At 51.7% G+C, this 25,792-nt stretch overlaps 1 protein-coding gene across 1 annotated transcript; it reads left to right on the top strand.

Moving 5' to 3' along the window:
• The first annotated feature begins 14,098 nt into the window (after positions 1–14,098).
• Positions 14,099–21,783, top strand: LOC311164360 (uncharacterized protein). The gene is made up of 2 exons (XM_084223797.1): positions 14,099–14,164; positions 19,595–21,783. The coding sequence occupies exon 2, from the start codon at positions 19,622–19,624 to the stop codon at positions 20,444–20,446; it is 825 nt and encodes a 274-aa protein (XP_084079923.1). The 5' UTR covers positions 14,099–14,164; positions 19,595–19,621; the 3' UTR covers positions 20,447–21,783.
• Positions 21,784–25,792: the final 4,009 nt, after the last annotated feature.

Raw genomic sequence — 25,792 nt, 5'->3', positions numbered from 1 at the left:
ATGAGTTTAACATCTCAACAGACTGGAACAGCCCAAAAGATGCCCACAGAGATAACGACCAGCAACAAAACATCAACCAACAGCAGCAAACAGCAACCAACAGCTACCCCAGACACTGCCCCCGGCAGAGCTGGAGACACCTGGTCTGGAAAGGGCTGAGAAGGAAATCCAGGAGTGTGCACCTCATCAACATCACTGGCAAAGCAATCCGGGTGCCACAGGAAACCAAATACTAACAACTACACAACTTGGAAACAATGAACATTAAACCAGTGGATTTAGTTTGGTTCAGACTGTAGAAAGTTTAGGACAAATCTAGGGAAACTCAGGAGTCAGGGAATGATTTTCTCTGCACAGCCGGGCTATGTGTGGATGAAATGATTTCTGTTGCACATCCTGGCCAGAACCAAGTAATGCCTTGACTCTCTGACACTAAAGATACAGTTGGAAAGTTTTTGCTTTCCCTGCAGTTTCAGTGACAAGGTTACATAATGAGAATAATTTTTCATAATAATCCTAATTTATATTGTCAGGTAGGTTTGGGAGAGAAGAGTGAGAATCAATTTTTGGTCCTGGTTTTTCAATGTTCACTTTTACGTTGCAGTTTGTAAAACTTGAAGAGCTTTAGAGGTGACACTTTAACTCATAAGCAGTTAATAGTTTGTTTAAAATACTGTTTAATTAAAAAAACTAAACAAAAAAAAAAAAAAAACCCTGGATGAGAAGCTTCATTCCAGGCAGACAGGAGCTTTAGAAATGCAAATTAACACTGCTGAGACAAAGTGTGGGCAATGTACCTGGGTCTCTTGCCTGGGGCAGGAATTGGGCTGATTCCCTCTGCCCCTCACCTCAAGCTCTGCCTGCTTGCACTGATGGAATTTGCACAGCTCCAGGCAGAGCCCCTGCTGAGGATATCTGACTCTGCAACAGAAATGGGTTCAGCTGCAAAGGGAAACAGCAAATGGAGAATGTTGGGAAAACTTCACTAAAATAAGTGGGGGGAATCATCCCTCTACTCACTCCAACACGTGCTGTCACTGTCTGTGTTCTATAGGGTGCATTAGACCATGAGGTTTTTTTTGCTTGTAGAAGTTCAGAAAAATCATTGGAGAAACCAAGTATATGATGATTCTATTACAGAAAAGCAGTCAATTGATGCAGCCCTGGCTGGAGGGAGCTCCCAAAAATGGGAAAAAGCTGAAAGGCCCATGGACCTGCAGGGGCATCTCTGCATCCCCATGGACCTGCATGGGGATCTCTGCATCCCCATGGATCTGCAGGGGGATCTCTGCAGCCCCATGGACCTCCAGGGAGATCTCTGCATCCCCATGGATCTCCAGGGAGATCTCTGCAGCCCCATGGATCTCTGCATTCAGCCCTGCTGTCTCTGGAGGCGCCGGGAATAGGCTGAGCTCTGCCTGAAGCTCTTCCCACATTCCCCACACCCTTCCCAGCACAGGGAGGGTTTTACCTCCTCACAGCTCCCCAGGCTGGGTTTGCAGCCCCTCCTCGTGTGGGATCTCTGGGGCTTTTCCTCCCCTTTGGATTCCTGTGCTGTGGAGCTGTTCCAAATGGCCTCTCCCACGAGGTTCTGTGGCAGGGATTTGTTCTCCCTGGTCTCTGTCCTCAGCTCAGTGCCTGGGGGAGGAAGGACAAGGAGAGGAAGAGACAAGGAGAAGGGAAAAGGAAAAAGCTGGAGGAGAGGAAGGAACAAGAAGGAACAAGGGAGGGAGGAGCTGGGAAAGGAACGTGGATGGATGAAGGACAGAATGAGGAGAGGAAGGAGGGCAGAGAAGGAGAAGATGGGATTTGCCTCCGTGCCAGAGGGAAGGGGAAGGAGATCCCCCCAGTCCATCCCTGGCAGGATGGCGTTGGTAGTGAGGCTGTCCTGCAGCGATGCTGGGCTGGGAGATGGAGCAGCAGAGAGGGGAAAGGGGCAGTGACTTCCTCCTCAGCTGCCTGGCTGTCCCAGTCTGGAGCGTCCTGGCGCTGCCCAGGCCCTCGGAGCGTCCGGCACTCAGGAGCCCGAAGCTCACGGCTGCTTTATAAAGCTGACACAGCAGGCAGGATGGGTCTGTGCATGATCTCCAGCAAACTGGGTTTATTGGCACAGGAACAGGGGACACAGCTGAACAGGGTCCAGGGACAAAGCCAGGGGGCAAGCTGAGGGCACAGGGGGTTTTTATATGGGGCAGTGAGGGTGGAGCTGAGGGTCAGGGTCCAATGGATATGGGGGAAAATGGGGCAGAGGAGGGGTTAAGGGTCGGGTCAGCTAATGGGGAAACAGAGGCAGAGGAATGCAGTAAACTAGGGCCAGTGGAGGGACAGAGAGAGGAGAACATTCTAGGGACTAGCCAGAGATGGGTAACAGGGCTTGAACTAGGGTAATTAGGCCCACGGGCCAATGGGGTAAAACATAACTTTATAAAAATCAGTATGTGCCTGCAAAGATCTATGGGAGAAGCAAGCTTCTCACCATAACCTTGAAATCTATTCTTCTTTTTTGGGACCAGTTCTCCACAGCAGGGAGATTGAGATTCCCAGGGGCCTCCACACCAGTGCATCTTGCTTTTCATTACAGCCTACTCCAGCTCCTCCATCCAGACAAAGTTTAGGATTGACAAATCCTGGCTTGGGGAAGAACAAGGCATGAGTACCTTGGGTTTGTGAACAAATGTCCCTCACTCTATAGAATTTTTAAAAGTTTAATATGGAATAATAAGGGACAAATCTGTAACAGCGCTGGGTGCTAGGTGATGGCCAGAGGCACACCGGTTAACCACAGTGTTATATTTGCCCAATTATACCATCAAGGAGAGGCCAATCAAGATTCAAAGTAGCAGCAATTTTAATTGGATATCTAAAAAAATATATATTCAATTACACTTGATACATTAACAATAGAATTGGGTTAAAATATGAGGTACTTTGGAACAAGAGATCCTTTGGTTCCAATAACAACGCATTCCCAAATCTCACCGCGGGTGCGCAGCCTGGAGCTCCGGGACCTTCAGCGCTTGACGCTGCCAAACCAAAATTCCCCTTTGATCTTATCTGCTGAAGCCAACTCCTCCCATTTTCGCTTCATCACACTTCCACCTCCGCCCTATCACCACCTTCCAGTGCTCATGCTCCACCACTCATTTAGGCGGTCACAGCCCTCTTTGGGGGTCGCCACTGGATGAAGGCCCTCCTCTTCATCACTGCCCTCCCTTTCACCTTTGGCTGACACATGCACACCAAGCTAGTATAATGTCAGCCAAAACTAACATAATACCACGTTTCAAGCATCAAAGCAATAAATCTCATGTAATTAACATATCCTTGAAAGCTAACCAGTTTCTCCTTCTCTATTGGTAATTTTAGTATCCTTTATCTCTTGCTTCTTCCTGCCTTGAACATCTGCAGGAAAAAAGGGGGGTGTGTGTAGAACCCCTCCTCTCACTGTCTTGGCATTACTTCTTTAACTGCTTTATTATTTCCAAATATTGATTACTGTTTCAATTCTATCAGCACCAATCACACCTATTTACCACAATCCCCTATTTTTCTTGATCATTGATTCGTGCTTTACTAAAAGGTTGTGCCTCTATATTCTTCATTATGTGGATTCTCTTGCTGTCTCATCTCAACTTTGAATTTTTCTGGCATTTCTCTTGCTTCCTCTAGTTTTTCAAACTCTTTTTCAAATTTACTTAACATTTCCTGGGCCATTTCAATTTCTTTAGCTCCTGCCCCCAGTTTATCGGCTCCTTGTTCTTTAACGTGGGTTGATTTAGCTGTTAGTACCGTTATAGATCTTGGTTTTCCTTTTACTGCTGATCCTGGCTCTAGAGGCATTGTTGTCATTTGCATCCCTTGAATCACTGACTGAATCAGCCTAATAAAACACAGAATCATACAAGGCAAAAACAAAAGTCCCAAAACCGAACATAACAACATGAACCCTAACTTTTTCCACCAAACACCTCCAAAGAGGTTATCCCACCCATCTGATTCCAAGATCGAATTCCATTTTTGTACTGGCACGTGGGCCACCCTTTCAATTTCTCCCACAAACTCTGTAATAGCTTCCCCATAATCATCAATTTCTACACAGCATTCAGATTCATTCCATCTCCCACAAACTCCTCCCTCTCCTGCTAACAGATAGTCGAGGGCAGTTCTGTTCTGGTGCACAAACGCCCGCATTTGTGTCCATTGCTTGGCCAGCAGTTTCAGTGCTCTAGAGGTGTGATTTGGCACCACCTCCAGCACTGCTTGGAGCCTTATCCATCGATTCAGCAGGAAAATCGGGGTCCTGTATCTCCATGATCTGTCCTGAGCCCATGTTGCTGGGTCGTAATATGCTCTAATTCTCTCTGCAGGCCATTCGTCCTCTCCCCATCTCTGATTTCCTCCTGCTCTTGGAAAGTTGAAATTCAAATCTCTTTTGTTCCACTGCAAAGTTTCATCCAGTGGAGTTCCCAGCACATTGCTCCTAGACCTCGCTCTGACAAACAAGGAGGGTTGTATTACTGCCAAGGGACAGGTTCCTCCCCATTTTTGAGGTAACTCCTCTCTTTTCTTGGCATTTCTTCTTTAACTGCTGTATTATTTCCAAATATTGATTATTGTTTCAATTCTCTCAGCACGAATCACACCTATTTACTACAACAGCAACTCTTCTTAGCGACTTTTTCCAGTGTGTTGGTCAAATATATATCCATAAGGATTATACATAGTGAAAAATTTTTTTGAACTCATTTAAGTGATCAAGTTTTTTTTTAGGTTGGTTCAACCCCTGTCCCACCCTTTTACAGTACTTGCAGGAACTGTGGATTGCTGTTTTGAGGATTGTGTGTCACTAACTCATAAGGGCCCCCTGTTCTGTGCTTCCAGCAGGTGACACTTACTGACAGTGGAAGGGTCAGTGGCAGGGGTCCTCATCACATCCCTGCCTTCAATGTTATCTGACCAGGCAGACAGTTTTTGCTCCTTCCACGAGTACTTAAAATCAACATTAGCTATTTCACAAATATCTCTGAGTTATTATTGTCAGTTAGTTACAAAAATAAATCTTTAGTTATTATTTCACAATTACAGGTACTTCTGCAAAAGTTAACATTATGAAGCACAACACATGGCATCCACATTAATATTTTGCAAAAGCCAAAACTATAATGTTTGTTGTTCACAGTGTCCACAAACTCAAATATCATCCATAAATGATGTCCTGACAATACGAACTACAGAGCGGCCAGGGCACTGGCCACAAGAAGCTGAAAAATTATACTATAGCAAAAGCAGTGAAAAGTGATTACAAACTGTACTTTATCAAAATCATTATGATTAAGAATAATTTGCAGAAGACAATCCATAATAGCAGAAGCCAGCACTACCCAGTTCTTTATCCCAAAGCCAGGGCAGGTTTTTCCCTTGCATGGAGCACTTGGGCCTTCCCCGGGCCCCTCCTGCCCTCCTGCAGAGCCGCTGGCATTTTCCAGCACACACAGTTTGTCCCCAAGAGCCGGGTGCAGCCCAGAAGGCTCCAAGCGCCTCCTTCCAGGCTGACTCTGCAGGGGCCCAGGCTGCTCTGGGCTCTGCCAGGGCTCTGCTGGGGCTCAGCTCTGGGCCAGGCTGGGCCCGCTCTCCCCTCACATTGCTCCGGGCAGCTGAGCCACAGCGGGAGAAGGAAGGGACACGGCAAGGCAGCTGAGGTTTGAGAGAGTTTTTATTAAAAAAAACTGCCATAACCAACAGGCTGTCCTAAGAACCATAACAAACAAACTGTCCTAACAACCCTAACCAACTAGCAGTCCTAAGAACCATAACAAACTTGCAGTGCTTACTACACTAACTAAATAGACTCCCTAACTATCATAACTAAATAGTTGTCTTAAATGTTCTAACAAGAAGCTGTCCCCGAGGGCTTCATCTCTGTCGCTGCTCCTTCAGTTGTTTGGCTGCAGAGATCAGAGGGGTCAGGCTGGAGAGAGGCTTGGCTGATGACAAAAATGGATGCTGCACAAAAGATAAAAAAGAAAGAAATGAACTGTTACTTTCCAGAGTCAAGTTCCTCCCAGGCTCTCTTGCAACAGGACAAAGGGAAATGCTTTGAAACTCAAGAGAGGGAAGCAGGCTCAGAGTAGATGTAAGGAAGAATGTTTTAACCAGGAGAGTGGGGGAACACTGACAGAGGGTGCCCAGAGATGTGGGAGGTGCCCCCTCCCTGCAAACATCCAAGCTCAGGTCAGGCAGGGCTCGGAGCCCCCTGAGCTGCTTGAAGATGTCCCTGCTGGCTGTGGGCACCAGGTGCAGCTGAGCTGGAAAGGAGCCTGCCAAGGCAGAGCAGGCCAGGATTCTGCTGGCTCTGCGTGTGCAAAGCAGCCAGACTGGAGACTGTCGCAGGGGGCCCCACAAGAAAACCCCTCCCTGGCGCTGCTGCTTCCCCGGCAGCCCTTGGCATTCACCTGCAGCAGCTCCTGGGCAGCCCAGCGCCGCTCCTCGTCCGGCTCCAGGCTGCACTCGAGGAAGTCCCGCAGCAGAGCCGACAGGCGCCTGGGCTCCTGCAGCTGCGGGGTCCCGTTCTGCCGGATCCGAGCGCGAGCCTGCAGGGAAAGCAAACTCAGCGCTCTGCCAGCTTCCTTCACACCCACACACGCTCACAGCCACCCCGGCTCCCCAGCCCCTGACACAGGGGCACTTTCCTCCCTGACACAGATGCTGCTCACACCTCATTGTTCTATGCCAGACAAAAAACCCAAACCCTGCGGCTGCCACAGCCACTGCAACATCCAAATGATCTCGCCTTGAGAGCCACTTTCATTGCCTGACTCTGTCAGTAGGAACCTCCATCACAAATAGCCCATTTTGCTTCTCCAAATGTGGACACCAGCTTTACAGGCCATTTTCCAGAGTCAGTGTGGTCTGACTGTGTTATTTCAGAGGATTCTTACATCAAGTGCATCTCTGCAGTGCCACTGACACTCAAGTAAATGCATTCCTGATGCCCCACCCCAGAAACTGCCAGGCAAGAAACAGGAGCTTGGTGTTGCTGAAAGCTCAGGCTTGGTGACACAGAGAAAGTAGCTTGGACTAGGAAAGAAATATGTTAGACTATGGGGATGTAAACGATCATCTTCAGGATTTAGACAAGTTTCCCAGTGAGCAGAATCAGGGGGGAAATAATCTCACAACAAGTTTAGAAACCCCTTCCGAAAACATGTTGGGTTTCGGGTTTAGAAACCCCTGCCAAAAACTTGTTGGGTTTGGGGGTGGGATTTAGGCTTGGTTTGGGGTTTTCTCTCAAGATGACATTACACCTGATGCACTTGCTTCACATTTTCAGGTCATCCTCACAGCCAGAAGAGCTGCAACAATGTAAAACCCAAAGCCAATTGTTGCTGGAGACTGCAGAATGTTGGTCTGTGTTGAGGCTGGAGTCCTCTGGGAATTCCCTTCCCGTGTGCAGAAACCTCCAGCTGCTGCTCCCAGGGCAGGGTCCCCCTGTGCTCACAGGCCTCTGCAACCACTGCAGAATTTGCCTCTCACCATGGCTGCCGTTTCCCTGCAGTAAGGAGGTTCTCCCTCCACCATCTCCATGGCCACGATCCCAAAGGACCAGATGTCCACCTTGGTGCCATAAGGGGATCTGGTCACAACTTCTGGGGCCATCCAGTGAGCAGTGCCCACCATGGAGCTGCGCTGGTCCTGCCCAGGGCTGAGCTGAGCGCAGAGGCCAAAATCAGCTGAGGACACAAACAAACCCTGTCAGAGGCAGAGCAGAGGCACTGCTGGCACCCTGCTCCTCTGCTGAGCTCTCTGCAGGGGCAGCCGCTCTCAGCTGGCAGCAGGGGCCGGGCAGTGCCCCCAGCAGCCCTTGTGGGGCTCTGGCCCTCCCTGGGAAGCAGCCCCACACCCGCAGCCCGGCAGCGCCGTGCCTGCCCAGGAACACCCACCCAGCCTGACAGAGCCGGCCATGCCCAGCAGGATGTTGGAGCTCTTCACATCTCTGTGGATCACTTGGTTGGAATGGAGGAAATCCAGGCCCTGCAGACACTGAGAGAGAACAAGAAACACCAGGGCTAAAACCAATGGCCGCAATAGATCACACAAGAAAGGACAGTTCAGAATTCTGCCAGCAGCAGCTTTGCTGTCACAGGCCACCAGTGCAGTGCACACAAGCTCCAGGCAAACGCTTCAAGGCAAAGCTGAGAGCAGCAAATCAAATCCAAAAAAGACAGAGAGTACCACAACAGCAGCAGAGAGAGAACAAGAGCAGAGTAGAAGTGCAGTGATGCTGGCAGGCCGTTCACTGCAGAGGCTCTTTCTTCTCCAGCTCATGAAAACAACACAGAAACAAAGCCCTGAGCATGGAGCCACTCCTGTTCTCACGCCCTCTTTGCAAGGACCATCGTGTCCCAGCCATGGCAGTGACAAGCAGGATCCCTCACCTCCCGACTGACAGCTGCCATCTCTCCCTCAGCCATGCGGGTCTGCCTGACAACGTCCTGCAAAGTTCCTCCATCCATGTATTCCATCACCAGCCAGAGATCTCCATCTACAAGGAAGCTGCAAGAGGAAAACAAAGGCATGGAGATGAATGGGCACTGCTCAATTCCCCCATGGAGAAGCCTGGAGGGCAGTTTTGTTTCCAGGTCACTTGTCAGTGAGGACAGAATCAGATGGAGAGACATTCCTGCCAGGCTGCACAGCCCTTGGAATCTGCACAGTCTAAAGGAGAAGGAGACACCAGGGAGAAAGGAGAGGCCTTAGATGGCAAGCAGGTGAAAAATGCAGTTTAGCAACAGCCCAGATAACTGTGGAACCACAACACTTGCCCCAAGCTGCTTCAGCTTCTGAACTCATCAGTTCCACCATTCCCTCCAGAACAAGGCAACACAACTGCCAGGGTTATCCAGGGGACGAGGCCGTGCAGCACTTGGCACAGAAGCAGCCAGAAAACCTTTCAGAATGTCCCTTCAGAAACAGGCAAGGCCAGTGAAAAATGGGCAAATGAGGCATTTCTGGAAACAAGACCCTGCTCTTCCTGGCATCTGCAGCCATGGAAAAGGGCGGGGAAGAAGAAGCCAAGGGAAATAATTTCTGCTGTGCTTCATCAGCACTTGTTGGAAGACACAGCAAATGGGGTCAACTTGAAGGAAAGACCAAAGCAAAGCAACAAAAGCACATGGAAGGAGTGAACTGCCAGGCTGCTGTTTTGGGAAGATGTGGCTGGCTCAGGCATTTTCAAAACAGGCTCCAGACTAGGGATGCCAGGAAAGGTTAACGCAGGGCCCGGGCACGGGATAAGAGCTGAAGCACTCACCTGTCCAAAGAGTTGACAATGTTGGGGTGCTTCTTGTCCTTCAGCAGCAGGAGCTCATTGACAGCTCGTTCCCTGCTCTGCCCTCGCAGACTCACTTTCTTGATGGCCACCTGAAGGGACATTGCAGCCCTTTCACTGCAGCAGTCTGTGGCAGGAGGCCACAGCAAACACGCAGCGAGTCTTTTTGGAGCGACGCAGCCGGGCTGGGCCAAACTGCCCTGGCATGGGACACCAGAGCTCAGCAAGGGCCATTCCCACAGCCCATTGCTCTGCTCCCTGGGGGCTGCTCACAGCACACACGGCCAGAGACATTTGGCCCTGCAAGCTCTGCAGAAATGGTCCCTCAGCTGTCAGCCTCAAAGCTCTAACAACATTCTCTGCACCTACAGTCTTCTCAAATGGCCTCAACACTCTCATTATTATTATTCCAACCCATTTTGCAAGCAGGAGGTAATTCAGGTTCTGTGAAAACAGAGCAAAACAGCCAGGAACCCTTTGACAATTCTATGGGATTTGGTCATGATTTCAGATCCAACTGCTCTGTTTGGGATTGCACAACAAAGCAAACACGCACATCCATTGCTCAGGTGATCCCTGTCACAGGCTGTCACTGATACCAGACCCAAACACACCTGCAGGGTTTAGGAGAGAGCTTTGATCTGGACATCCATCTTCTCATTACTCTCCCTTGCCCTCTGTGAACAGCTGAAGTTGACTAAAACCCCAAACTGAGCCCAAGCAGGATCTCTCCCTAAATAGGCCTTGAGGTTCTCTTTGAAGATGAAAGGCAGGATGGAAAAACTGCTAAATAGTGTTCCTGTCTGAGGCTGGCATGAAGATAAATTTGGCCTCAGTCTGCAGCAGCTGATGCATTCTCACTTTTAGATATGGAGACCAAGGCAGCGTGCCCTGCTCTGACAGACACCGCTGCCCTCCTTGCATTCCTTTGGGCACTTCAGAAGGACCAAGCCTGTCCCAGCTGTGCTCTGCAGGCTGACAATGCTCTGCCTTCAGAGGAGCAGCCTGGCCAGGAAAGCTCTGCTGGCCCCCAAAGCTGCAGCCACAGCTCCCAGCAGAGGGGAAAGCCCTGCAGAGCTGCCAGACGTGCTGGGCGTGTTGACACTGACCTCTCCTCCAGTGGCCCTGTCCAGTCCCCTGTAAACGGTTCCGAAAGCCCTGGAGACAAAACAGCAGAGAAGAAGTTATCAATTCTGATCAGCACTGAGAGACAGCAGGCTGGTGGCCCAGTGTCTGAAGGTGTTTGGAGCTCTCCTGACTTCTCACTTGATCCTGCACCAGCACAAGCCCTGGCCCTGCTTGTGCAGAAGGAGCTGCCGCGCACTTACCCTCGGCCAAGCTGCTCCACCTCCAGGTATTTCTGGGCAGGCTCCTCCTGGCTCACGGTGTTCCCTGAAAGAAACCACGTGGAAGACGCTCCCTCCCAGAGTGAGAGCCCGCCTTGCAGCAGAGCCACAAGGCAGCCCCACTCCCTGGGGCCGTCAGCCCCTTGCTCTCAGCTGGGGAAGGACAAGAAATGGCTCGGTGACATTCAGCTGCAGAGCAACACTGGCTGCAGCTGATGCCGAGACACACACACAGCCCCCTGCTCGGGCCCCCAGGAACAGAGCAGACGTACTCAGCTGCATCAGGCACCACTCCCCTCTCCCCTCTGCCTGCAGGGCTGTGCTGCTCTCAGAATCTTCAAACCAGGATGCCACAGCGGAGGGAGGTTCATCGTCCTCTTCCCAAGCAGAGGGAGGTTCTCCACCCTCTTCCCAAAGTTCTGCAGCTTCTCCATCATCTTCCCATAATTGTGCAGATTCACCATTCTCTTCCCATGCCAGGGGACCTTCGCTCTCCACTTCCCATGCTGGGAGATGTTCATCCTCCTCTTCCCAAGACACAGGATGTCCTCCATCCTCATCCCACATTGGGAGATCTCCATCGTCCTCATCCCATGCCTTGGGAGCTTGGCCATTCTGGTCCCACTCCAGGGGACATCCACCGTCCTCGTCCCACGCCGGGAGATGTCCGCTGTCCCTGTCCCACCTCGCGGGAGCCTCGCCGCTGCATTCCCACACCGCGGGATGTTCGCCCTCGTCCCCCAGAACAGCGGGAAGCTCTCTGCTCTCTGCCTCCTCTTTGGCCTCCTCTTTGGAAGCAGAGGGAGCCCCAGGAGGTGCTGGTGCTGCTTTGGTGCCCTGTGGACAGACGGCAGCGTGAGGGACGGGAAGTTCTATCTCAGTTCTCACCTTCTTTATCCTCAGCTGCACATCCAGCTGCACTAAGCAGAAATTGGCTTTGGAGCTCTTCCAACTAACAATGGACTAAAGTTGACATTGCCACTTATTGCTGGGAATTCGATATTCCAGCATGGCTAAAGCCAGCAAGCAATCCTCTGCCTGCAAAAGCAGACCTGCAGCTCTTCAAAAGCTCTTCAGCAGAAAAGGAGAAAACTGACAGGGATCCCTTTGCTGCTGCTGCTGCAAAGACACTGACAGGAACGTTCCTTCAGCCTCCCAGGCTGGCACTCTGCTGCCACATGCCGAGCTCACCACTTGCTGCACAGTTCCAAACACCAAAGGTTCCTTTCCCACTCACCGACGGAGGAGCTGCTCGGGATCCACACAAGAAGTGCCCTGCAATGGGAGAGGGAACATGAACCAGATGCTGTTAGGAGAAAAACTGCCAGTGCTGGGAAATGCCACGCAGCAAGGCAACCCCAAGAGAGCATTTTGCTTTCACAGCATCCCTCCAGGAGCCACAGTCCCTGCCCACAGCAAGCAAGAGAACAGCACAAAATACTGGGCTGGCTCAGTTCTTGGCCGGAGCAGCAAACGGAGGCAGTTGCAGGCTCTGCCGGCACAGACTCCCTGCCTGAGGGAACAGAACCCCCCAGGGCTCATTGCAAATGCTGGGCACGCCCCGCTGGCTGCAGACACCCCCTTTTTCAGCTGCAGCTGCTGGCAGGAGCTCTCCCAAGCAATGCTGTCTTCATGGCGATTTGGTTCCAAAGTCAGCTCAGCTCCAGAGGAGGAACAGAAAGCACACAGCAAGCCCAGAGCCACAGATGCTGCACCCAGGGAAAGGCTCGACTTACGTGCCAAGTGGGTTAAAAAATAGCCCGAATAAGCCACGGAGTACAGAGTGCAGACTGCAGCAGCCACCTGCTGGATCATTTTGGCTGCGCTGCACACGTCTGCTGCCTGTAGCCCTGCAAGCACAGCAGGACACCCGTCAGGGCTGGGCTGGCTGCTGAGAATGCCTCGGGCAGGAGGATCCTCCGGCAATGAGCCCAGAGCCGCTCTGGCCACTGAGGGCTCCGTGTCCCACAGCAACGGGAACACCGCGGGGACGTGGCACTGCTCCTGTGACAGCACAGCAGCAGCTCACGCAGAAACCGCCTGCAAGGTTCTCCTGTGTCACAAAGGAGCACAAAGAACCCTCCCAGGGCACCACCTGTTGCCCAAAGGATGCAAGAGGAACTCGCAAAATGCAGCACACAAGGACACCCCATAGCCCAGCCTGAACACTGAGGAGGAACAAGGACGGGACCAAAGCAAAGGAAACGTCACCTTTAGTCACTGACACTTCTGACTAAAAGCAGCAAGCCTTGTTCCATCGGGGAACTTTGTTCTACTTCTAAAAACAAGCAAGGTTCTCCAGTCCAAATACAGAGAAGGCAGGAACTGGGGAGGAGGTGGGATTAGGAAGGAGGAAGAGGAGGGAGAGAGGAAAAGGAGGAGCAGGAGCAGGAAAAGAAGGTGAAACAGTGATGATGTTTGATGAGAGAGCTCTCCTGGTCCTTAGCTGAACCCCTGAACCCCTGGTTCAATTTTGTCTCCTCTGTCCGGCTGTGGAGGGCAGTGAGAGAGCGACTTTGGTGGGTGCCCGGCACTGGGACAGCATCACCGCACTCCAATGGGACATGTCCCCGTGTGGCCCTGTGCTATGGTGACACTGTTGCTGTTGCTTTTGCCTTTCTTATCATTTTATCTTTTGCATTAAATGTTCGTGAAGCGTCCCCGATGTCTCTCGTGTTCCCCTGGCTCCGGCAGCCGCGTCCCTTCCCCTGCTCCCGCTGCCACGTTCCATCCCGGCTGGAGGAGCCTTGGAGCTGCCGTGGGGGCCGTGGGGCTGCCCCGGGGGCTGCGCCCCGAGCCGGGGCCCCTTCCCAGAGCTCCCGGTCTGCCCTTGAGCCTGGAGCAGCCGGCGAGGGCTTCAGCTGGGACGGCAGAGAGGCGCTGCTGGGAGGGCCCGCATCACTTCTGTTTACTTGCTGTTTCCCAACTTGGGGAAGAACCATTTTTGTCGTTTTCTGCCAGAAGTCTCTCCGCTCCTCCACGCAGTCGAAGGAGTTCTGGTTGGTTTTCCCTTCTTGGGGGAAATCAAAGATCTGATGCTCCTAATTAGGGCCCCAGAGAAGTGAGGCTCCAGGGCTTCCCGCCGAGCCGGAGGCACCGAAGCGGCAGTGCCGGGAAAGCCGTGGCAGGAGCTGCGGAGAAGTTTGTTTGTGTTTGCAGCCCAATCCCCCTCGGGCCCGGGCCCGGCCCAGGGCTGTTCCTCAGCTCCGCCTTTGCCCTCACGCAGCCCGGGAGGCCCTGAGAGCGCGGGGCGGGGCCGTGGCGAGTGCAGAGCCCAACCCTGGCTGCGATTGGGCGTTGGTGCCGTCAGTCGTGGTTGTGGCGCGCTGATTGGCGGGAGCGGGGCCGAGCAGGGCCCCGGGGCCGGGCTGAGGGCGGCCGTGGCTGCGCAGCGGCGCCATTGGCGGAGCGCGTGTGCGGGCCCGGGAGCGGCGGCAGCGGGCGGAGCGCGGGGAGGCGGCGGCGGAGCTCGGAGGCGGCCGCGGCGCAGGTGGGAGCCGCGCTGGGTTGTGCGGGGGCTCGGGGCTCGCTGCGGGCCTCGGGAGCGGCAGGGGGCTCGGGCGGGTGGGTTGTGCCGTGTCCGGGCCGTGTGGGCCCTGGGCTGAGGGCGCTGCGGGAGCGGCTGCCCGCGGTCTCCTTGCCGGCGCTGCCTCGGCAGGAGCCGCTGGCGGAGCAGCGCTGGCTCGGCCCGGTTCGTGTGGCTGGGACAGAGGGGGCTGCCCCGTGCCGGGGCTGTGCGGGGAAATTCCCGTCGCCGGAGGTTTCTGTGCCCGGGGCAGCCAGAGGAGTCCTGTGCAAGTGACTTTATTGCTGAGCAGAGGGAGAGGCCGTGGGGCATTTCCCAGACGCTCTTTCAATCTTAGCCTCGCTTTTTATCCTCATTTCCCGGCCGCTTCTCCCCCTCCCCTGACCGCACTGGCCGAGGTACTCGAAAGGTTCCAAGACTCCCCGATCTGCCTGCTGTATGTGCCCTTTACTGTGCACCCCCTTTAGTATCACACCCTAAATTCATAGCTGCATTAAATCTCTGTTTTTGCTCTTGATGTTGAGGAATTTCGTGGGACCTTGGCTGAGCAGGAGTCCGTGTCAATTAGTAACTCTTTTAAATCTGTACAAGTCCCTGACCCTATCTCCAAGCAGACTGACACCATCTCTTTGTGAAGACTCATTCGTTTTATTCCTTGCAATCCCTCCTCTTTGTTTTTTCACCCATTGTCTTTACAAACATGAATTACTGTTGAGTCAATCTCATTTCCTGAGTGTTTTTTTGTTTTGGATTATTCTCATTGCCCCCATTCTGTGTCCTTCTGGAGCTGTTTCTGGATCAGGAGGCCTGGCTGCCCCCTGCATCCCCTGGCTCACCTGCTGAATGAGCTGCACTCTCCAGGTGTGGGGCATGGTGAAAAGATGAGAGTTGCTGTAGCCCATATGAAAAACGCCAGTCACTTGTTTTTAAAATTTCAAAGGTTTAATAGTAGTGAAATAGTTATAAAAATAATAGTACAATTAGAGTAATAATAATATAGACCATTTGAATTAAGACAATTTGAGACAATAAAAACAAAGTTTTAGGGATGTCTGGGTGCCTTTTTCTGGGCAGCACAAGCCAGAGAAAGGACCCTGTTAACAAAGGATTAACCCTTCAAAACAACAGCCTGTTGCATATTCATACACTTCATACATGATGCATAAATTCCATTGTAACAAAGGATTCTGTCTGGTCATCCTCAACTTCTTCCTCCTAATCCTAACAGGGCCTTCGAGGTGGGAATAAGTTCCTTTCCTCTGATAGAAAGATTCTGATGTCCTGTGGCTGCTAGCTTGCTGCAAGTTCTTTCTGCAAAAAAATGTATCTTACATAGCATAGTTTCTATTTTAACATTTTGTTACAACCCAGGGCTATATTTAACACAGTACTTAAGAGAATTATTACAGCATTACTTTCTAACACAACACATATAATATTCATTTTGATATTTGCAAAACGCCAATCATAAAATACGCATTTTTCACAGCACATGAGAGGAGAAACAGCATTCGTTTAACCCATGGTCTGCCAGGGAGCCACAAAACCGTGTCCCATTCCCATCCTTTCCACGTTTGGATCAGTACATGAGCTGCTTTCTTATTTCCTTTGTTATCTGCTTCACCACTTTTCCTGTGTCATCTATTTGCCAACAGCAGCTTGAGTCATTTAATTTTCCACAACTCCTCCTTTTCCTGCTAACAGATGATCTGATCCCATCCCCTGGTGAAATGTTGTGTTCCTCATTCCAGTGGATTGGTCAGCAGGAAGGTCAGGAGCTGGAGCTGTCTGGCTGGTTATTATTTGGAGGAGAGCTTGTAATCTAACAATGCCATTGAATGAGAAATGGTTTCCTTGTCTCCAGAAATGAGTTCCTGAGGGTTCCCAGGGGCTGGTCCATGGTGTTGTAGGATTTGTCCTGGTGGCCTTTCAGCTTTTCCCCATTTTTAGCGCTCCCTCAGGAGCCAGGGCTGCATCAATTGATTGCTTTTCTGTAATTTAAACATAACATTCTTGGATTCCTAACTGAGTTTCCTAAATAACCAAAAACCACAAAAGACCCCCACCAAATCCCAAAATAAAGTGGTCTAATACCCCCTATATAACACAGAGAGTGACAGCAGGTGTTGCAGTGGGCAGAGGGATGATTCCCCCCAACTTTTTAGCGGTGTTTTCCTAACATTCTCCATTTGTTGTTTCCCTTTGCAGCTGAACCCATTTCTGTTGCAGTCAGATATCCTCAGCACGGCTCTGCCTGGAGCTGTGCAAATTCCATCAGTGCAAGCAGGCAGAGCTTGGGGTGAGGGGCAGAGGGAATGAGCCCAATTCCTGCCCCAGGCAAGAGACCCAGGTACATTGCCCACACTTTGCCCTGCAGTGTTAATTTGCATTTCTAAAGCTCCTCTCCAGGCTGCCTGGAATGAAGCTTCTCTTCCAGAGCAGCCATCCAGTGACCCAGGGGTTCCCACCCTTTCCCCTCACTGCTTTTTGTTTCTCCTTTTTTTTTTTAATTCTTTATGTGTTAAAAGTTACCTTTGAAGCTCTTCTGATTTTTCAGAATGCAGCCTGAAGGTGAACATCGAAATCCCAGATGAAAATTTTGCCATCACTAGCAGGCACACACACACATGCACAAAAAACCCCCAAAGAAATAAACGTTTTTCATACTTCTCCTAAGAGTAAAACTTGATTCTCACACCCCTGTCCCAAAGCAAACTGACAATATAAAAGTAGGAATATTAGGGAAGACATGCTAATGGTGCAATCTTGTGACCAAACCTGGGGGAAGAGCAAAAAGTCTCCAACAACATTAAATCAAGGCTTTACCTTATTCTGGCCCGGGTGTTCTTTTGGCCAGGATGAGCAAAGAAATAATTTCTTTCACAAATAGCCTGGGTGTGGAGAGAAAATCATTCCATGAGACATTTGAATTTTACTGGATTTTTCTTAAATTTGATACAGTCTGAACCAATCTAAATCCACTGGTTTAATGTTCATTGTTTCCAAGTTGTGTAGTTGTTAGTATTTGGTTTGCTGTGGGACCCGGATTTCTTTGCCTGTGATGTTGATTAGGTGCACACTCCTGGATTTCCTTCTCAGCCTTTTCCAGACCAGGTGTCTCCAGCTCTGCCGGGGGCAGTGTCTGGGGTAGCTGTTGGTTGCTGTTTGCTGCTGGGCGTTGATGTTTTGTTGCTGGTCGTTATCTCTGTGGGCATCTTTGGGCTGTTCCCAGTCTGTTGAGATGTTAAACTCATCTCCATTGAGTGGTGTAACATCCCTTGAAAAAAACCATTGTAATTCCCCAAGGCAAAGGCAAACCAAGCCTGAGTAGAGAAATACAATGTAAAAAATTGTAAGGAATATTAGATGGTGAATTTTGCAGCCGTGCAATCGCAGGCAGCCCAGTGTGTGAGTGTAAGTGAGCCCCAGAGTGGAATTGTGCCCTTGTGTTCCCCAGCAGCTGTGGCAGGGCAGGCCCAGCAAGCGCTGAAGCTGCAGCAGTGGCAGCAAGGCTTGGCCCCAGGGGCTGGAGATGCCGAGGAGGGTGGCCAGGCAGAGGATTTGAGCAGAGGATGTGTGGGCAGGCGCAGGGGCTTGGCCCGCTGTGGAGCCCTGGCTGCTGCTGCGTTGCCTTCAGGGCAGCTGAGTGGCGGCCTCCCCTGCTGCTGCTGCCGGCGGGGAGTGCAAATCTCCGGGGCTTGAGAGCCCTTGAGCCGAGGCTGAGGGGTCCCCCCGTGCTGAGCTGTGCTGGCGGCTGTTTGTGGCCTCAGGGACACTTGGCATGGGCCACTTGGCCACCAGTGGGGCTGCTTTGCACTCCTTAGGCAGGAGCCGATGTCCTGGGTGGGTGTTGGGAACAGCAAAGTGCCAAGGCAGGGTCAGTGCCAGCCCAGCTTCCTGTGGGAGAGATTTCACAGGAGACAGGATTCTGGCCAGAGCCTGCTGCTTTAAATGTGCATCCCTTATCTCCAGCCTGCACTAGGTGGAGAATTGCATTAGAGTAAAGAATTGCAGACATGAATTGCAAGGGAGATAATTGAATATCTGCCCTTTACACATTGGCTCAAGTACTTGAGAGTTACAGACATCCCAATCCACCTAATACGTACACCCTTCCTAATATGCTCCCCACATTTTCCGCAAACAATATTCATGTCTCTGTTAAGTCTGTTAAATTCTTCTCGAAGTTCATGATTTTAGCAGGATCTTGGCTGAGCAGCAGTCTAATAACAGCAGCATCAAATAACAGCATCAATTAATAACAACTAATAATGATGAGCAGCATCAACTAAAAGCATTTTCTGAACCTGATGTCTTCTCCTGTCACTTCCTTATGTACGCGTCCCTGGCCCTATCTCTGAGCAGATTCACAGCATCTGTTTGTAAAGACACTTTCCTTCTCTTTCCTTTCATGGGGTCCCCCGTTTGCGGGACATCCCCCCTGGAGCAGGGTGTCCCCCCTTGCTGCAGCCCCAGCCCTCAGGCAGTGCTCAGCCAATCAGAGCAGGCACTGATGATGACTCACCAGTTGCCAGGCAGAGCCGCAGCTCGCAGCGTTCCCCACCTGCGCTCCCCGTTTGGCCCCAGCGCCCCCCGCGAGGGGAATTTGGGGAGGTGGGAGTGGGGCAGCGCCAAGGCCGGGCCCCCCCGCTCTGTGCTGGCGGGAGCGGCTGCAGTGGGGAGCGAGTGCGGGCGGGAGCGGCCGAGAGCCCAGCGCTGCCCCAGCCCGAGCTGGCCCAGCTCCATCCCTGCCCCTGCGGTGGGATGCTGTGGGTTTGGGGGGAAGAGGGAGCCGGCAGTGGGTGCTGGGCCTGGGGGCAGGAGGAGAAGGGAAGGAGAAGCAGGGCTGAGGAACAAAATGGTCAAACGCTGCACATGGGAGGAGTAGGTGGGATTGTTCAGGAGAAGAAGGAATAGCAGGAGGAAGAGGAGTGTGAGGAAGAGTAGTGATACAGGAGGAGAAGGAAAAGCAGAAACAGGGAGAACCACAAGATTCCACCCCTCCCTGTATCTGCAGCCTCCCCCCCAGCCCCAGGAGCGTTTCCCACCCCCCACATGCAGCAGGTTACCAAGGGGGGGGATCCAGGGGTTTCATAGGGGTGAATCTTGGTGTTTCTGAGCTTTCTTGGGCTAATTTTTGCACTATGGTTTTTTGTGGGTTCTGAATCTTTATATTTTGGAGGGGGTTTTTTCTGAATCTTGATGTTTGGGAAGTTTTTGATCTGTGTTTTTGATCTGTGTTTTGATTGATTTTTGGAGTATTTTTGTGCTGAATTTTTGTGTTTTGGAGATTCTTAGAGAACAAGATGCCCAGTGACTTAATGAGATGAACTTGGGCATGGAGGAACTCCCAACTCATGGCATTCTCATCTTGTTTATTTTACCCCAAACCAGGATTTTTCATTTCTTGGTTGTATCTGGATGGAGAAGGAGGAAAAGCCCTGGAGACCCCGCACGAGGAGGGGCTGCAAACCCAGCCCAGGGAGCTCTGAGGAGGAAAGAGCCCCCCTGAGCCAGGAAGGTGTTCAGAGATCCAGCCAAAGCTCAGAGCTGGTAGAGAAGCCTCATGGCAGGGAGAAGCCCCACAAGTGCTTGGAATGTGGGCAGGGTTTTAGTTGGAGCTCAGCCCTGATCCAGCACCAGGTGATCCACACTGGGGAACGGCCCTATGAGTGTGAGGAGTGTGGGAAGCGTTTCAGGTGGATCTCCAACCTGAGGCAGCACCAGAGGATCCACACTGGGGAACAGCCCTTTGAGTGTGAGGAGTGTGGGAAGTGTTTCAGATGGAGGTCCAACCTCAGGAAGCACCAGAGGATCCACACTGGGGAAAAGCCCTACGAGTGTGGGGAGTGTGGGAAGAGCTTCATAGATAGCACAGCCCTGATTCAGCACCAGGTGATCCACACAGGGGAACGGCCCCACACCTGCTTGGAATGTGGGAAGAGCTACAAGTGGCTCTCGGACCTGAGAACACACCAGCGCACCCACACCGGGGAGAGGCCCTACGAGTGTCCTGAGTGTGGGAAGAGGTTTCCAAGGAGCTCCAGTGTCCTCCTACATGAGCGGATTCACAGAGAGGAGAGGCCCTTCCGCTGCCCCGACTGTGGGAAAGGCTTCAAGCAAAACTCCGCCCTCACCATCCACCGGCGCATCCACACCGGGGAGAGGCCCTACGAGTGTGGGGAGTGTGGGAAGAGCTTCTCCAGGAGCTCTCACTTGATCCAACACCAACGGAGGTGCCACTAAGGGAAGCCCTGTGAGTGCCCTGAGTGCTGGAAGAGCTTCGTGTGCTGCTCCAGCTCCATCCCCCATGAGAGGATCCACGTTGGATGATCCCCAGTGACCCCGTTGGGCAGAGCCCTGGTGATCCGTGGTCCTGGTGATCTGTGCTGGGAAGGCACCTGGCTTGGAGGCTCCACATCTTCCTGGTTCCCTGTGGGCAGCTAGATAAACCCAGCAGCAGGAACATCCATTGGGACGCAGACCAACAATGGGAATTCCTTGGGGAGAGCAGATTTGTCAACTTTCAACCCCATAAAATCTTTTGCATTCAATCCTATCTTCTGGTGGCATCAAGGAGTACTGGATCATCCTGGAGGTATATTCTGGGTTGACTGTATGATGTTTGTATTCCCAGTCTGTTACGTTTATAATGAATAATAAGTTTTGAACCTTCAAGACTTGTCCTGAGAGTGAAGGAGGAGAGAAGCAGTGCACAGTTTGCTTTCAGACACTGCACTCACTCCTCCACATTCCTGGTCCTGCACTGTGTTGTCTGCGGATGGACAGACAGCGGGACAGAGCTCTCCTTGGCTTTTAGTTAGTTTTAGCTAGCTGAGGCAAAGAAGTTCCCTGGGCTGTGGTTTTCCCCTTTTCTTTGGACCTGTTTGAACCTGCTCTGGCCTGAGCACCAGCAGAGCACCGGCAGCTCACACCTGTGGCCCACCGGGCCGGGCCTGGGCTGCGGCATTTCCAGCGCCGGAGGGACTGATAAGAGACTGAGTGAGCTGAGCTACAGCCCACGGGGGGACTTTGGGAGTTTGTCTCTGTTTTAGAGCAGCTAGAGGTTTTATAGTTTAATATTGATTAGGTTGTATTGTGTAATAAACAGTTTTTTCCACTTTTCTCCAAGGAGGTATTTTATTTTTCCTGAACCAGTTGGGGGAGGGGCTGATTGAATCTGCTTTCCAGAGGAACCCCTTTGGGGGTTCTCTCCCAAATTTGCCCTGAACTAGGAGAAGTTCTTTTGCAACTTCAGGGATTCCATGATTTTGATTTCCTATTGCCCAAGGGTGTCTTCCACAGATAAATGGTGAAAAGCTGGGGAAAAGACCAAGATTTTGGAGACAGTGGGATAGAAACTCCACGAAAAAAAGGTTCTTGCCTTCTACCTAAGCAGTGGATCCTCAGGTGGTATGGACAAGGAAATCCTTTTCTTTTGGCCTTGACTTTGTTTTCATTTCTCTTTATCCCTTTAAAACATCCAATATTGAGTTAAAAATAGACATTGAACTAAGACATGGCTGTGGTCATGGTAGGACACATGGAGGCTGACAAGGGGACACTTGGATATGCACAGGGATGGGGACCTGGGGGACACAGGCATGGATGGAGATGTGTGGGACCATGACAGGGATGGAAACGTGGTGGGGAGACAGCCATGGGTGAGGACATGGTGGGACATGGGCAGTGACAAGTGGGGACGTGGCCATGGCCAGTGTCATGGGGGGAAGATGTGGGGGATGCTGGGTTGGAGGGGGTTGAGGGTTCCTGGGAGGCACTTGGGGCTTGCTGAGGCCTTTGGGGACCCCAGGCCGAGCGGCTGCGGCTGCGCTGGGAGACCCTGGGGGAGGTTCTGGGGCAGCTGCTCAAGGACCCCCTGACCTGGAGCCCCAGCCAGACACTGGGCTCCTGGAAAGGGATGAACGTCCTTGTCCCCAGGAGGGAAACCCCAGCACCCCCAGGGTGTCAGGGGCAGCTGAGAGGCCACAACAGGGAGGGGAAAGCCAGAGAGAGCTGTCACACTCTTAAACTACACCCCAAAAGTCCCAAAACTCAGGGATTGCTCCCAGGAAAAAGCTGCCAGGAGCTGCATGAATTGAGGGAAAGGGGGGATGTGACCCCCCAGACTGAGCAGGAGGGACCTGGATCGCCTAAAACCAAACACAGGGATGAGAGGTGGAGCTGAAAGCAGGATGGGAAAGGGGTGGGAGTGCAGGGGAAAAGAGGATTCAGAGCGGGAGAGGGATGGCATCCCCACATAAAGTTGGGAGTGGTCCTTGGGTTGGGGGAACGATGGGAGAGGGGAGGGAAAGGTGGGGATGGGATTGAAAAAGGGTGGTTCCGTGGTGATCCTTTTGTGTCCCCATCAGTTGATCCCTGGAGTGATTCCCTGGGGCTCTGGGGGGGAAGGGATCCGCTCTGGGTGGGTCCCCAAGCCCCCTGCCCATCCCTGGGGGGCTCATGGGAGGTTCCCTGGTTCCCTCCACCCAAACGCTGCAGCTGTGGGAGAGAGGTGGGTGTGAAAGGAGGATCTGGGGTGGGCAGGGAGGAGGAGCAATAGGAAGGAGAGTGGAGGTGGAAGATGGGAAAAGGAAGAGGAAGAACAGGAGGAGGAAGAGGAGGAGCCCCAGCAGAACCAGGCGGTTTTCCTGTTTGCCCGCTGAGTCCGCAGCTCCCCTGGCCCTGGCAGCATCGACCCCCCCAGATCTCACAGGTGAGTGGGGAGGGGGAGCTCACCCCAAATCCATTGGGGTGTCTCTGGGAGGGTTTTTTTGCAGGGGAGGGGATGTTTGGATCTTGCAGGGCTCCAAAGGTGAGACACAGATGGCCCTTTGGAGAATTGTGGAGGGTTCCTGTGGCAAACTGTCTGTACCAGCTGGGGAGGTGGTACCAGTTGGGGGGGACATTGGTGTTTGGGGCTCTGATTGGCATCGGAGTGGGGAGAGCAGCAAGGGCCAATCCTGGAGCTGAGGGATCCTGGAAGCCTGGAGGGGTGGGGGAGGCTGGAGATGAGCAGGGTCTGGGCCCATCCAACCTTGAACAGGGTGGTTACTTCTGGAGCTGGACTTGGGAAGCAGGATGAAGGTGCTCACCCGTTGTTTTTCCCCCAAGCCAGGATTTGTCAATCTTAAACTTTGTCTGGATGGAGCTGGAGGAGGCTGTAAGGAAAAGGAAGATGGTGTGGGACACTGAGGCAGATGAGGAGGAAGCCACTGCCCTTTTCTCCCTCTCCTCTGCTCCATGTCTCAGCCCAGCATCGCCCCTGGCTGCAGGACAACCCCACTGCTGACACCGTGCTCCCAGGAATGAATTGGTGGGATCTCCTTCCCTTTCTGTCCTTCTTCCTTCCTCATTCCTTCCTCTCCTTTTCTTTCCTTACCCCAGGCACTGAGCTGCAGACTGAGACCAGAGAGAACAAATCCCTGTGGTACTCACATTTCTTTGAATAGAGACATAATTCTCTCTCCCAGGATTTTCCCTGGGAAGCTGTGGTAAGGCTGAGAAAGCTCAGAGAGGAAGAAAACAGTTCTTATCTCAGTTGCTGCTCCTGTTGTTTGGCACATGTGGAATGTGTTATGGAGATAATTTACAGAGAGTGATTTGTTAATTGGATATTGGTGGTGGTTGTTTGGACTGATTGATCAATTAGGTCAAAGCTGTGTCATGACAGTCTGTGGAGGGTCAGAGGTTTTTCTTTAGTATGTAATTTAGTATAGATGTAGTATAGCAATAGTGTAATGTAGTATAATATAGTATAGAATAAAGCATCTGTTCAGCCTTTGAAATCATGTTGTCAGATCACATCATTCCCTGGATGGGTTGGACAAAGTAGAAATTTAACAGGATAGAAATGCATTTTGGATTTAGGTGAAAAGTGCTGTTCTGAGCCTGCAACTTGTTTATCTGTGCTTAAGACTCCCTGTTCTCACAGTAGAGAAAAAAAACAAAGAAAAAATCTTGTGCTCGCAGAATCGCCTCAACCGAGAGAAGGAATTCAAACTCCCAAGGTTAGTGGAGGCCCCTTTGTTGGGGGCAAAGGCTGAGGCTGACCAGAGAGCTCTCTGTGCAAAGGGCAAAGACTGATAAAAACTAATTGCAACTTGTAATGTGAAATCAGTGAAATGAATGTGAATGAGACTGTATGCATATGTATAAGCAAGGGGGAGTTCTCAGGGGTGCACATGTCCTTTAGGGACAACAAGGATTTCCAATGCGTCCAGTGCTGTAATAAACATACCAGCTTTTCAACTTTTTACAAAGTGGTGGAGTTTCTCTTTTCTTTCCACTAATCATTTTGGCAAGCCAGCCATGTGATTGTCTGTCCTCGAAGGGGCAGAAGGGAGGACAGACTCCCAGGCGCACCCCGGGATTTCCCTGGAGGAGCTCAGCTCCATCTGGGCTTGCCTCCTGCAGAGACAGACAAGGACCTGCTGGAGTGTGGATACACGGTCTGTGTATCAAAGGGCCCGGGGAGATAGGGCTGCTGATAAGTGACTCAGAGCTGTCTGAGTGCACAGCCTGGTCCCTGTGCTTGCAGGCAGCCATCGACCCCGAGCACGGGCGGCGGCAGAGGTTCCCGGGTGAGGCGCGGCTGGGAACGGGTTCATTGTTGGATGGAGCGGCCGCTGGCGACTCTGGGGTGAGCCGAGGGAACCCCAACTTTGTGTGCTCGTGGTGTGCGGACATTGTATGGGTAATGCACGGTGTGATTGATGTCAGTGTGTTTGTAATTGTGTGAGTGTGGGGTGTGTGAGAGAGAGCGAGTGAGTGAGTGCACCCCCAGCGTGCGGGGGGAGTTCTACCCGTGTCTGCAGCAGCCAGGTGAGGCCCGGAGCACCGGCTGGGACAGGCTGTGGGGACAAGGAACACCCGCAGGGTGGTGGAACAAGTGGAGAAACGTGGGTGAGGACATTTATTCATTACTGTGTTTAAAGGTGGTGATGTGGGATTTGTGTAGATTGTGCACATTTTAACCGTGTCCAGACAAACTCAGGGGATTCCTCTGCCTCAATAGCTTGGATTGATCCCTGGAATTTTACTGTGTGCTGTTATTTTGATTGTGTCCAGAGTGTGTGAGGACCAGAAGAAGCTGATAAGCTGATGTGGGTAGATGCTGAAGTGTTGTATGTTGGGTTGTGTTGAGAAAAGTGGGCACTTGAAGAGATCCCCCTTTCCCAGTGAGTTTGTGTGGTTCTTCCCCTGCATTGTGGTCATTTGATTCTCAGTATTGTAGGCTTGTATTTGTGGAGATTCTAGGATTTTGTTTGCGACAAGTGGAGCATTTTACACAGAAAAACTGCAGTAGGGTGATTTATGTTTAACTGTGGTAAAACAAATTAAAGGATTTTTGGGAATTCCTCTCCCACAGCAACTTAAGCCCTGACTCATGAATTGGAGATGGGGTGGGGGGGGAGTCTGTGTTTGTGGGCATACCAGAGTTTTGCTGTAACAGGCACAGCCTTTTGCAAGGCAGCAAAGTGAGTGTCAGTAGAAACAATGCTTGAATTAGATTGTGCAGGAAGAGAACTGGAAAAGAATGAGATTTTGTAAAACAGAGTTTACGTGCAGGAGACCAAGACAGGCACTCTG

The sequence above is a fragment of the Fringilla coelebs genome (assembly GCF_963513975.1).
Source record: "Fringilla coelebs genome assembly, chromosome: 31".
Taxonomy (NCBI): Eukaryota; Metazoa; Chordata; class Aves; order Passeriformes; family Fringillidae; genus Fringilla; species Fringilla coelebs.
This window is presented reverse-complemented; position numbering and strand designations above follow the sequence as displayed.

Coding starts and splice junctions, on each gene's coding strand:
- LOC311164360 (XM_084223797.1), top strand. CDS start 19,622: ATGGAGAAGGAGGAAAAGCCCTGGAGACCCCGCACGAGGAGGGGCTGC.